The sequence below is a fragment of the Python bivittatus genome, unplaced genomic scaffold (assembly GCF_059951505.1).
Source record: "Python bivittatus isolate LINGU-HERP-01145 unplaced genomic scaffold, Pbiv_v1 ctg000480_np1212, whole genome shotgun sequence".
Lineage (NCBI taxonomy): Eukaryota > Metazoa > Chordata > Lepidosauria > Squamata > Pythonidae > Python > Python bivittatus.
The window spans coordinates 11,390,667-11,403,930 of record NW_028277075.1 but is presented as its reverse complement, the minus strand read 5'-3'; the positions used below and the strand labels follow the sequence as shown (position 1 = coordinate 11,403,930).

Genomic DNA, 13,264 nt, shown 5'->3' with positions numbered 1-13,264 from the left:
CAGATTGGTCTATCTAGACCTTGAGTCTTGGGCGACTGCTTTATCTATGAGCAACTGGTGTTTTGAACCTCTGGTGTTGTTCCCAATGCCCTTCTGAGCTGTGCTCATGTAGTAGCCCATATTGTCCTGTACCTTGGCAGCTGTGATGCCTGCTAGGACTATCCATGTTGTGGGGAGGCAAGTTATTGGCCAGTAGTTGGATGGTGCTGCCCCCTTGTGGGGGTCTTTCATGATCAGCACTGTCCTTCCTTGTGTTAGCCAGTTTGGGTGGGAACTGCTGCAAGAAGCTGATTCATCTGTGCTGCTAGGCATTAATTTCTTTAGCTAGTAGGTGTGGATCATGTCCAGGCCAGGTGCTATCTAGTTCTTCATGTTCTTGACCCGCTGTTGGATGTCTACTACTGTGATGGTGACTGGTTCCTGTTCTGGGAGATTGCTGTGGCCTGCTCTCAGGTCCTGCAGCTACTTTGCACTGGTGTTATGTGTCTTCTCTTTCTCCCATATGTTCTTCCAGTACTGTTCAGTTTCTGCTGCTGGTGGCTCTGCTATTACTGTGTGGTTGCACTGCAGTTGGAAGTACACCTTGGATGGTTCTTTGGAGAACATGGCATTTATCTTCTTGGCCTCTGCTTCTCTAGTGTATTTCCTTAGCCTGGTAGCCAATGCTGTCAGCCTTCATTTAGTGATCTCTGGGGCTTCAGATGGAGTCAGGCCCTTGTATTTTTTCAGTAGCCCAGTCTTATTCTTAATCTCCACACCCTTCTGTAGTTCTACCAGCTGACTGACTTCTCTCCAAGTTGCCCTGACCTTAGCCTCCAATCTCATTTTCTAGTGAGGGTATGTACTGCTGTTCTTCTTGATCATGTGCATCTCCAGGATCACAGCAGCTGTAGCATATACCAGTTCACTGATTTGAGCATACTATCTGATGATACTTTTCCACTGAGCCTTGGTAACCAGTCTCGAGGGTTGACTGTAGCTAGTTTATCCATGATCTTATGCCTCATATCAGCTGCTGTGCTCTGTAATGGAGGGGGTGGCAGAGACGTTCTAGCTTCAGGTGTTGGCTGCACATCCAGGTTTTCCTCCAGGTGTTCTTGAATTCGGGAAGTAATGTGCAGCTGGTCTATCTCAAGTTGTGAGCGCAGCTTCCTCTTCACTATGTTGAAGCATTAGGTAACCAGCTGTTTCTCAGGTAGTGTGTATCAGCTTCGGTCAGCACGGGGCTTCGGGGAAGCTCGCAGCCAGACCACGCGAACTCCACCGGCGGCAGCTAGCGAGGGAAAGAGGAACTGAAAGCACCGCTAATTAATGGGCCACCTGCGCCCAGCCAAACAGGAAAACCGCAGCGGAAGTTTTAACTATACACTGATAACGGCGCGAGCCAACAATGAACGGGGCCGCAGGCAGCGAAACAAGATTGCCGCGCAACACAGAACCCTCGGGCTTGCACGTAACAGGGGGGGACCAACCCAAGCCGGAGGGGGACTGCCAATCAAGGACAATGGACCCTGACTGAACCTGCCATCATGGACAATCAAGAGGGATTATTGGGGGGCCGATAATCCGCAGCGGTAACGCGATCGCGGGGCGGAAAAAGCGCAGGAAGGGGGGAATATAACGAGTGATGCAATTGTACCAAGCCAGTCCTGGCTTTGCTTGTGACTGCTACGTTACGCATGAGTAAACCTCTTTTGTGAACCACACGTGTCACGGGAGTTTCTCTGTCGAACGGGGCAAACCTTACATAAAGCCAGGACTCACCGTTAGCACTACCCGGTGCCACCGAGGAGCATTTCCCTTTCTAATACAGGCATGACCAGCGACGAGGAATCCGTGGGTCAGCTGGAGCACGAGGAACTCGGACTCGAGGAGGGACGGTCAGAGCCACCCGGGAGCGACGGGACAGTGGCCAGGGCCGGGGACCCTCCAACGGAGCGGTGGTCGATGTACGTGAACCAAGGGCCAGACAGCTCAGGCGTCACGATGACCTGGGGTTTGGGGCCCCGGAACCGCAAGCGGGACGAGAAGCTCGCCCGACTAGAGGAGAGGGTCGAGCGGCGCCTAGACGCTGTGGAGGCGATGCTCCAGACCTTGCTACAGAGAGCGGGACCATCGGCGGTGAGCGATGGCACGAGCAACAGGAGTGGCAGCCCGGCACCCCAGCCAGCACCGCCCACGATGCCCCGGTCAGTGGACCGACGGGCGGCGGACGCCCTGAGACTTTGAGGCATCACCGGGAAGTTCTCAGGGGACCCTGAACAGCTGCCGCAGTTCTTGACACACGTCGGGTTTTATGCAGAGGGGTGGTCACCTATTCGCTAGGGACGAGGATAGAGTATCCTACGTGGCTGAGCTGTTAGACGGCCAAGCGGCTAGCTGGGTGGTCGGACTATACAACGCCAACGCGGCGGAACTGCGGAGTTTCCCGGACTTCAAGCAGGCGCTCCGGGACAGATTCGAGGACACATTGAGCGCCAAGTGGGCTGAAGATGACATCCTGCAGTTCAGACAGTGGGACAAGTCGGTATCGGAGTACGTCCTGGAGTTCCGGAGGTTGGTAGAGAAGCTCACGGACTGGCCGGAGTCCCTGAGGGTGAAGTATTTTAAGAGGGGGCTCAATCCGGAGATCCTGGAGCGGGCACTGGGACAGGATGACCCGTCCACAGTGAAAGATTGGATCTGGCTGGCCGGAACGGCGGAATCGGCGTGGCGGCAGATTCAACAAAGCGCGAGGCAACGGGACCAGACAAGGGACCGGCCGAGGGAGAGACCCCCAGAGGAAAGGCGGAGCAGTCGGCGGCAGTCCACCGGGGGGCGAGCGGCAACCAGAACCCCGAACCTGTGCTTCCGGTGCGGAGGCAGAGGCCACCGAGCGGCGCAGTGCCCGACAGAGCGGGAAGGAGCCTCACCACGACCCGAAGTCAAGCCCCCGCGTCCTACCGGGAAAAGGACCGGCGACCGACCGCGGAAGAGTGCAGTGGTGGCGGTGACCGAAAGAGGACGGATGGGGTGGTCGACCCAGGAGACGGCGTCCTCCAGAGAGGACTCGGAGCTGGCGGGAAACGAGGCGCGCTCGCACTGAACGGCGTCCCAGTGCGAGCAGGGGAACCGAGGCGCGCGGATCCAATCGGGGATGAGGACTGCCCTCCGTTCTGGGTGAGGATACACATCCGGGGGGTGAGGTCCGGAGGGGAGGCACAGCTGCGGGCGCTGCTGGATTCAGGCTGCACCCACTGCTTGATGCACCCAGCTGTGGTCTCGGGACTCGGACTACAGCTGAGGCGCCTCCGGGAGCCCATTGCATTCAGCCAGCTAGATGGCTCGCTGGCGGGGTGGGGGCAGCTCAGTATTACACTGAGCCGGTCCAGATGACGATCGGGAGCCACCGGGAAGAACTAAGATTTGTGGTGGTCCTGGTGGCCGACTACGCGGTGGTGCTCGGCTTGGCGTGGCTGCGGCGACGGAACCCGTGGGTTGACTGGACGGCGGAGGCAGTGCGATTCGGGGTCGACAGGCCAGCGGAGTGCGAGAGCAGAGGGGACCAGGCCGTGGCGATGGGCGCGACCGCAACCACAGACGGGCAAGTGGAGGATCCAAGGCACAGGGAGGCGAGACGAGAGCAGACGGAGCCCGAGACCCGGCCGGCAACAGCAGCAACAGCAGCGCCGGAACCCCGGAGACTCGCAACGATCCCGAGGCGTGGGAAGGCAGCGGCGACTGGCGGAACAACTGCAAAACGAGGGACAGAGTCCGGGGAACCCACGACGAGTGGCGGAATCCCGAGGCAATATCGAGACCTGGCGGCGGTGTTCGGGGAGAAGGAGTCCGACCAGCTCCCTCCACACCGACCCAGTGATTGCACCATCGAGTTAGAGCCAGGGGCAACGCTGCCCAAACCGAAAATGTACTCCCTGTCAATGAGGGAGATGGGGGCTCTGCGGGAGTTCATAGACAAGAACCTAGCGCGGGGATTCATCCAACCTGCGAAATCACCATTAGCGGCTCCGGTACTATTCCGGGAGAAGAAGGATGGCTCGCTCCGGATGTGCGTGGACTACCGGGGGCTGAACGCAATCAGCACCGAGTACAAATACCCCCTCCCCCTGATGAAGGACTTAATGTCGCACCTATCTAAGGGGAGGGTGTTCACAAAACTGGACTTGCACGAAGCTTACTTTAGGGTCAGGATCCGTGCAAAAGATGAGTGGAAAACGGCGTTCAACATGCCGCTCGGAAGCTACCAGTTTTCCGTGATGCCGTTCGGATTAAAAGGGGCTCCGGGGGTGTTTATGCAGCTAACAAACGAGGTGCTGCACGACCTACTCTACCGGGGCGTCCTGGTCTACCTGGACGACATCCTCATCTACACCGAAACCCTGGCGGAGCACGTGAGCCTGGTGCGCACGGTGCTCCAGAGACTGCTGAAGGCGCAGCTGTATGCGAAGCTATCAAAATGCGAGTTTCATCGGGAGCAGCTGGACTACCTCGGCTACCGGATATCCAGTCGGGGAACTGAGATGGACCCAGCGAAAGTAAAAGATGTTCTGGGCTGGGAAGCGCCGCGAACCCGGAGGCAACTTCAAAGCTTCTTGGGGTTTGCGAACTTCTACAGACAGTTTATCCCGAACTTTGCCCGAATCGCCCTTCCCCTGACAGACTTGCTAAAAACCAAGGGCACTGGAAAACCCCCCAAGCCCAGCATGACACTCGCGTGGACTGCGGAATGCCAGGGGGCGTTTGAGGAGCTAAAACGGCGGTTCACAGCGGAGCCGATCCTGTGCCATCCCGACCCAGATCGGCAGTTTATCATACAAGTAGATGCGTCAGACGTGGCAACGGGGGCGGTCCTGCTCCAGCCCAGCCCGGAGGGGGCCATCCACCCATGCGCCTACGCCTCCCGCAAATTCACAGAGACAGAGAGAAGGTGGATGGTGTGGGAGAAAGAGGCGTACACCGTCAAGTGGGCGCTAGCCACGTGGAGGCATCTATTAGAGGGGGCAGCTGAACCATTCGAGGTGTGGACGGACCACAAGAACCTCGAGGCCCTGAAGGCCCCGCGTAAGCTATCCCCCAAACAGGCGCGGTGGTCCCAATACTTCGGGAGGTTCAGGTTCACCCTAAAACACATCCCCAGGAAGCACAACTTCCTAGCAGACGGGTTGTCTCGCATGCCCCAGCACGCCAGCCTACGAGAGGAGATCATGGACTCCATCATCCCTGCCAGCAGGCTGGCTGCAAAGGCGGTGACCCGGAGCCAGACCAAGGGGGAGCGACGGGACGCGGCGCCTGAGGTAAAGCAAGGGTTTGCGGAGGCGGCGGAGCAGGACGCTTGGCTCAAGCAAAACCGAGAAGTGCTAACCAGCCAAGAGGGTTTGTGGTGGCACGAAGGGAAGTTGTACGTACCCGAGGGGTGCCGACGGGGGGTCATGGAAAGAGCCCACGACAGCCGGAACGCGGGGCATTACGGCTTCGTGAAGACGCTCCACTTAATTCGGCAGCAGTTCTGGTGGCCAATGCTCCGGAAGGACGTGGAGGCATACTCGGGGGGTTGCCCGGTGTACGCGACGGCGAAAGGGGCCAAAGGCAAGCCTAGGGGGTTACTCCAGTTGGTAGCGGAGCCCGACGGCCCATGGCAAGAGATCGCCATGGACTTCATAGTAGAGCTCCCGGAGAGTAAGGGGAAGACCGCCATTTGGGTGGTTACGGACTTATTCTCCAAACAAGCGCACTTTGTAGCGTGCCGGCGAGTCCCCACGGCAGAGAGGTTGGCGAGGCTGTTCGTGCAACATATTTACCGGCTGCACGGCGCGCCCCGATGGATCGTCAGCGATCGGGGTGGCAACTTCATTGCGCGGTTCTGGAGGGAGTTCCTGAAGCGGGTGGGGACAAAGCAAGCCCTTTCCTCCGCGGCGCATCTGCAGACGGACGGAGCCACGGAACGCCTGAACGGGGGGCTCGAACAGTACTTGCGCTGCTACGTGGGACACGAACAGGACGATTGGGCGGAGCTACTGCCATTCGCAGAAGTAGCATACAATAACGCCGTCCACAAAAGTACCGGCTTTTCTCCATTCAAAGTAGCCACCGGGAGAGACTTCGTCCCCATGCCGGAGTTGCCTCAGCCGGAATCCCAAATCAACGCCCTGGACGCCTGGTTCGCCCAAATCGACGCCACCCGGCGAGCGGCGCACGCGGCATTGCAAAGAGCCAAAGCCGATTACAAAAAACACGCGGACCGCAAGAGACTCCCCGAGGAGCAGTGGAAAGTGGGGGACCAGGTGTATTTGTCAACCAAAAACCTAAAGACACACCAGACATCAAAAAAACTCAGCCCGAGGTTTGTGGGGCCGTTCCCCATTGCAGAGGTCATCAATCCAGTAACCGTCAGGCTGACGCTCCCGAAAAGCCTCGGGAAGATCCACCCGGTGTTCCACTGCAGCCTGCTAAAGCTGCACCAGCCGGGGAACGCCTGGCACAAAGCAGAGGGGGTGCCACCACCCATCATGGTCGGTGGGGAGCAGCATTTCGAGATCTACCAGATACTGGACGCCAGGAGGCACAAGGGGCAGGTCCAGCTCCTAGTGCAATGGAAACATTTCCCCAAGTCCCACAGCGAATGGGTAAGCAAAACCCACATAAGAGCGCCGGACCTAGTGCGGGACTTTTACAACAAATACCCCGGGAAACCGAAATAAAGTGGGGGGGGGAAGTTGTCTTCAGGGGGGCGGTATGTCAGGTTCGGTCAGCACAGGGCTTCGGGGAAGCTCGCAGCCAGACCACGCGAACTCCACCGGCGGCAGCTAGCGAGGGAAAGAAGAACTGAAAGCACCGCTAATTAATGGGCCACCTGCGCCCAGCCAAACAGGAAAACCGCAGCGGAAGTTTTAACTATACACTGATAACGGCGCGAGCCAACAATGAACGGGGCCGCAGGCAGCGAAACAAGATTGCCGTGCAACACAGAACCCTCGGGCTTGCACGTAACAGGGGGGAACCAACCCAAGCCGGAGGGGGACTGCCAATCAAGGACAATGGACCCTGACCGAACCTGCCATCATAGACAATCAAGAGGGATTATTGGGGGGCCGATAATCCGCAGCGGTAACGCGATAGTGGGGCGGAAAAAGCGCGGGAAGGGGGGAATATAACGAGTGATGCAATTGTACTAAGCCAGTCCTGGCTTTGCTTGTGACTGCTACGTTACGCATGAGTAAACCTCTTTTGTGAACCACACGTGTCACGGGAGTTTCTCTGTCGAACGGGGCAAACCTTACAGTGTGGATGTAGGTCTTCTGTCCATCCATAGTTCCTTAATATGTTTCATATATTCCCTCTCATTAGGTCTACCGCTGTAGTAGCATTTCATCAATTCCACATTCTCTTGTCTCATCCATGTATGGCTTGTCCCAGTAGCCCACTTATTGCCAGATTCTCCTGGTTTTGCAACATCTGGCATGGACCTTGTTAATCTGGGCAACGTCTGAGCCAGCATGACTCTCTTAGTTTGTATCACTCTCATATTCGAGGTAGACAGGTGAAGTGTTGGGGGGGGTGTCTTTGTCCAAGGACCTCTATGGGTACCGTAGGTACCAGCCAGGATTTGAACCCCTGTCTCCCACATCAATATCTGATATATATATATATATATATATATATATATATATATATATATATGATTTTATATATTGTTAACTATCTATCATGTATCCATCTATCTATTGGCTGTTGTTAATAAAGCTAGCTAAGTATTGTTTTTATTGCTTGCTTTTGTTTTAATTGCTGCAAACTAGTCTGAAAATCTTCTGACTGAAGAATGAGTTACCAAATTCTTGCAAATAATCAATAAAATTAGCATTTATAAGATTCCAGGACTGAGAACTCATTTGGATAGATTGCGGTAAAAAGTTCCCTAGGCAAAGCCAGCTGCACTAAATGTGAGAAGGTCCCTCAGTAGCCTTCCTTATCTTGGGTCACTCCAGGTATGCTGGACTATAATGTCTGTAACTCCAGCCAATGTGAAAAGCTTTATCTTATGTTCCATGAGGAAGCTACTTTATATAAAACAAAACAATAAAAAACCCCTCCCATAGTGGCTTATAATGGATGCTTTAGTATAAAAATTGGGAGTGGGCAGTGGGGTGGCCAGTTGCTTAACTAGGCAAATCCAATCCGAAGCAACTTTTTAGATTTCTGGCTTGTTACTCAATGAACCAAGGAATGAAAACAAATAATAAAGTCTTGCTTTAGATTTTTGTTAGAGCAGTGAAGAAGGAGAACATTAACTTTTTATATCATGGTTAGTTTCACCTTCTTCAGTGGTGGAAAGAGTTAGGTAGGAATGACTGAATAGTGTAAACCAGGTATACTGTTTATGAACTTCTCTGGACTTCTGGTTTATTATAACTGAAAATGTGCCTATACCATGTCTTTGATGTGGATTAACACTATGAATGTTAAGGTATTGCAAGTAGCACTAGGTAGATTTAATATTAACTATACATTCTAGTAAGGAAGATTCATTGCTGGTGACTCATTCAGTTCTTGGGGGTCACTATTAAGGAGCAATGACAGTAAATTCAGTAAGAACCATGAATCCAGTTGCTCATGTGTCTAGACAGGAATTTTTATAAGGCTTAACTGTTGAAGACAACACAATATCTGGCCAAATCTCAAGCAAATGGTGTATCCTCACCAGAGGACCTTGGAGGGCAGAGGGCACAGTCCTGACTCCAAGCCTCTCCATAATGGCAGCAGCACTCTGTGTATGTCATTTGTCGTCCCAGCAATGGTTCATTACAAACATAGCTTGTGGAGACCTTCTGCCAGCAGATGTCCAATTCACTGTCAGATTCATCCAGGTTATCTATTATTGAAAGAAACATAAAAGGTTATAGAAAAGGAAGAATCCAGTCTCTATGTTGTATTAAGGCTGTTGTATTAAGGCTATGTTGTAAAGCTTACAGTACGTAATCATACAAGAGCTTCTCTCTTCCCTTCCTGCAGAATTTTGATCTTTTGTTGCAATATTGGCTGGATATTAACTATCCTGAGAGTCAATATATAGAATTGTAGAAGTAGCAGGGCCATTAGATCATGAAGCTCAGGCAGGAATATAAATTAAAACATCCTTGGAAGATGGTTGTCAAGACTCTGTTCAAGCATATCTGGCAAAGTAGTGAAATGTTCTTACTTTTAGGAAGCTTTTCACAACATAAGAACCAAGGAATAGCTTTGCTGGATCAGCCCAAGACCCATTTTAGTGTGCAAACAGGAAATGGAGATGTACTCCTCTCCCACCTTGTTCCTCTGCAGCTGATATTTAGAAGCACATTGCTCCCAACTCAGATGTAGCAGTGAGTTTTCAAGGTTAAGGTCACTTCCACACTGGTGACTTATAGCAGTGTTGTCCAAACTTGGCCACTTTAAGATGAGTGGACTTCAACTCCCAGAATTCCCCAGCCAGCCATTCCCCATGGCTGGCTGGGGAATTCTGGGAGTTGAAGTCCACTCATCTTAAAGTGGCCAAGTTTGGACAACACTGCTTATAGGGTCTTTACAACACTACCCAGACATTATGGAAGTGATATAAATCCTGTCCATGTTACTGTTATTTTGGCACTATGATATTTGGATATCTCTAGAAGACAACATAAATCATTAGTGCAGAAATTGCCTAATATCCCTGGTTAGACCTGTTTTCCAATGGATGTCCATGCATTTATTCAATCCTTTCTAAAAGCCATTCAAGTTAGTGGCCATCACATCTTCTGATACTGAATTCCACAGATTAACTGTGCACTTGTGATGGTGCTTTCTTTTTCTCAACCTCCTTCCAATCGGCTTCATTGGAGAATGATAACGATGTCCTGGTGCTTTGAGAGATGAAGAAAAACATCTCCCTGCACATTTCCAATGTCATATATGTTTTATATACCTGACTCATGTCCTACTTCATTTCCATTTTTTCAAGGTAAGGAATCCCAAACATTGTAACATTTTCTAGTCTAAGCCCCCTGTTCATTTTGGTTGCTTTCTTCTGTACTTTTTCCAACGTTATTATTCCTTATCCCTTTTAACAAAACAATCCTGTGAAGTAGGCCAGGTTGACAGATAGTGATTGGCCCAAGGTCATCCAGTGAGAGACATAGTTTTTAAACTAAGTTTCCTACTTGGTACTTTATTTATTTTAATAGATATTTTTTAAAAAATTAAAAGTAAAGTAAAAAGAAAAGTAGGAAAAACAAAAAGAAAAGAGATTTACAATATAGGCAGTGTAACATTAAATAAAAATTATGAAGTAACATTATAATTGCACGTATTAAAATATCTTGTATAAATTTAAGCTTCATAACATTATTAAAATCAAACTGATATTCAATAATTAACAATAACCAATATGAATCCTAAATCAGAATGAGAAATTATCCTTATTTAACAAATCAAATAAAAGCCTAGATATTTAAGCCTTATGTTAAGAGAAACCCAAACTTCAGATGCTTTATAAGTCCATACGTAGAACTGTAATCCACAAATAGTTTCCAAGATAAATTAAATTCTGTATCAGATTTATGAAGCTGTTTGTGAGATTGATGCATAATCCTACATTTTAATTTGCCTTTCTTTTATAGAGAAAATCATATGTGCTTTCTAATAAAAGGCCTAAAGTATCCTGGCACCTGGTATCGTATACAATGTCAACTCAATATGCTTTTCAGGAATGTATGGTTTGGTAATGTTTAACAGAAAAACAGCTCGCTGGAAAGAAGATTAAACCTTTAAACTTATTTAAATCTATAATAAATAATTTTTCAGAATTGTTGGACAGAACATTACCACCAAATATGAAAGAATAATCTGACTTGATTATTGTATCTCCAGCAATTTTTAGAAAATGAGTTACTTATTTAGGCAATCAGTGCTTGAGTAATACAGGCAGTCCCCCGGTTAAGAATGTCTAACTTACGGACAACTTCTACTTATGAATGGATTGTCTATTGCTAAAAATGGCAGACAGTGTTCTCCTTCCTCGAGCTGATGAACCACTGAAGCCACGCAATGTTTTCATGAGCATCACAAAGTAGTCCGTGTGTTTTTAATATACAGGCTGTATACTTTGCAATGCTAATAAAAACACTGTGGCTTCAGCAGTTCATGAAAACATTGCATGGCTTCAGCGGTTCATCAGCTCAAGGAAGGAGAATGCCGTCCGTCATTTTTAGTCGGATCACGTTGCCATTTTTCTTTTACTACTTACCATGCCATTTTCTGTTAACCTTTAATCATTATCTTTTTTTCTTTTCTTTTTTTCTATCTAAGCTGTTTTAAGAACTGTTCCTTTTATTACAGTATTACTATATTATTATTGCTGCCGTTTTTTGTAGTCAGTCTATGCAGTCTTCTTGCAGCAGCTAACTAGGTAGCGCACTGCTTCTTCTGCTTCTTTGCAGAGGTGGCATTTGCTGTCTGTTGCTGTCTTCTCAAGTCTGGCTTTATATGCATTTGTTCTTAAGGCTTGGTCTTGTGCAGCCAGAATCAGCCCCTCTGTCTCTTTCTTCAACTTTCCTGCTCTTAGCCATTGCCAGGCTAAGAGCAGGAAAGCTATTGATATTATCTGCTTTGCCTGCTAGTTTTTTTTGTCTACTGGCCATGTAATACTTTGCCTTGCCATGACTCTTTTCTATTCTTCATTTGGTCTTTCTTATAGGCCAATTTAGTTTCTTTGGAATTCAGTAAACCTTCATGGTGTACTAGCTTCAGTCCATCTTCTTCACTGTCCTTCAGATATTCTTCCAATGCCCTTTTTTCTTCTTCAACTGTCTGGTGTACTTGCAACATTCCACACCCACCTATGATCCTTGGTAAGTAGAGTCTGTCAACGTTACTGCATGGATGAAAGGCATGATTCATTGTCATTATTTTTCTGGTCTTCCTATCTAGGCCTTCTAGTTCTGCTTGAGTCCAGTCCACTATTCCAGCTGCGTATCTAATGACTGGAATTGCCCAGGTATTAACTGCCTTGATGGTATTTCCTCCACTAAGTTTGGATTTTAAGATCTTCTTCACTCTCATGATGTATTGACTACTAACCTTCTTCTTGACTTCAGTGTGCTTGATGTTGTCAGCCTGAAGGATGCCCAGGTATTTGTAGTGATCTTCTTCATCCAGACTCTTGATGTTATTTGCATTGGGTATCTTGATTCCTTCAGTTTACACTATTTTTCCCCTGTTGATGGTCAGGGTGGCACATTTGTCCAGTCCAAACTCCATTGCAATATCTTGGCTTTATATTTGGACAGTGTTGAGCAGCAATTCAATTTCAGATGGTGTTTTTCCATACAGCTTCAGATCGTCCATGTAAAGTGGGTGGGATAACCTGGCAGATACTTTTGATGTTTGATAGCCACATCCTGAGTTGTTCAGTATTGTTGACAGAGGAATCAATGCAATGACAAACAATAGTGGTGATAGTGAGTCTCCAGGAACTCTGTCTTCCACTGTGCCGCTGATCTTTGCATAAAGCTTCTGATGTTTCTACTGACTCCTGTTATTTCTAGGCACTTGATTATCCAGTCATGTAGCAGGGAGTCAGATGCCTTCTTGTAATCAATCCAAGCTACATTCAGATTGGTCTTCCTTCTCTTACAGTTTTCCAAAACCATCTTGTCAATTAGGAGCTGATCTTTTGTCCCTCTGATGATGATGATTTACTGTATTATGTTATTATGTTGAAGATGTAGTGTATTTGGAAGACAGGAACAGAACTGGTTCTTAACCCGGGGATTGCTTATATACCAATATAAAACATCTTATGGCAGTTTTCTCTAAGTGTAATATTCATGGTAAATTTAATATTTAAATTGAATAAGTATTCCTGTATAAGCTATTATACTACATCTGGCTCTCATATGTTTTATAACGTGAACTTGTCTTTTTAAAACGAAGAACAAACCTTACATTCACAAGGTTCTATCAGAACACTTCTATGCTTATAGAGACCAGTTTATATACTAGACAGAGAAATGCTCACCTGCGCTGTTAGAAATATTGATGCAGCGATTGTGGATTATATCCAGAACCAGGGGAAGGCTACAGAAGCAGTGATAAGAACCAGCTGTGTTCAGACATTTGCCATCTGCACAGATCTCTTCATTCTCACACTCATCTAGATCTAAAATCACAGCAAAGAATTAAGCAGAAGTAGAACTTGATCTTTCACCCTCCCATATAGAACACTCAAAGGATGTTTCCCCATCAAGTGTGC

General features: G+C 48.8%; 1 protein-coding gene across 6 annotated transcripts in view; it reads right to left on the bottom strand.

Annotated features, from left to right (window-relative positions):
- LTBP2 (latent transforming growth factor beta binding protein 2) overlaps positions 1 to 13,264 on the bottom strand; it is a 121,280-nt gene that overhangs the window by 8,557 nt on the left and 99,459 nt on the right. For all 6 annotated transcript variants that reach the window (XM_088145327.1, XM_088145330.1, XM_088145328.1 and 3 more), the window contains 2 exons: positions 13,031 to 13,171; positions 8,696 to 8,866 (listed from right to left, as the gene is read on the bottom strand). In XM_088145327.1, the coding sequence (XP_088001453.1) occupies positions 8,696 to 8,866; positions 13,031 to 13,171 (312 nt within the window). The remainder of the gene's footprint in view (positions 1 to 8,695; positions 8,867 to 13,030; positions 13,172 to 13,264) is intronic.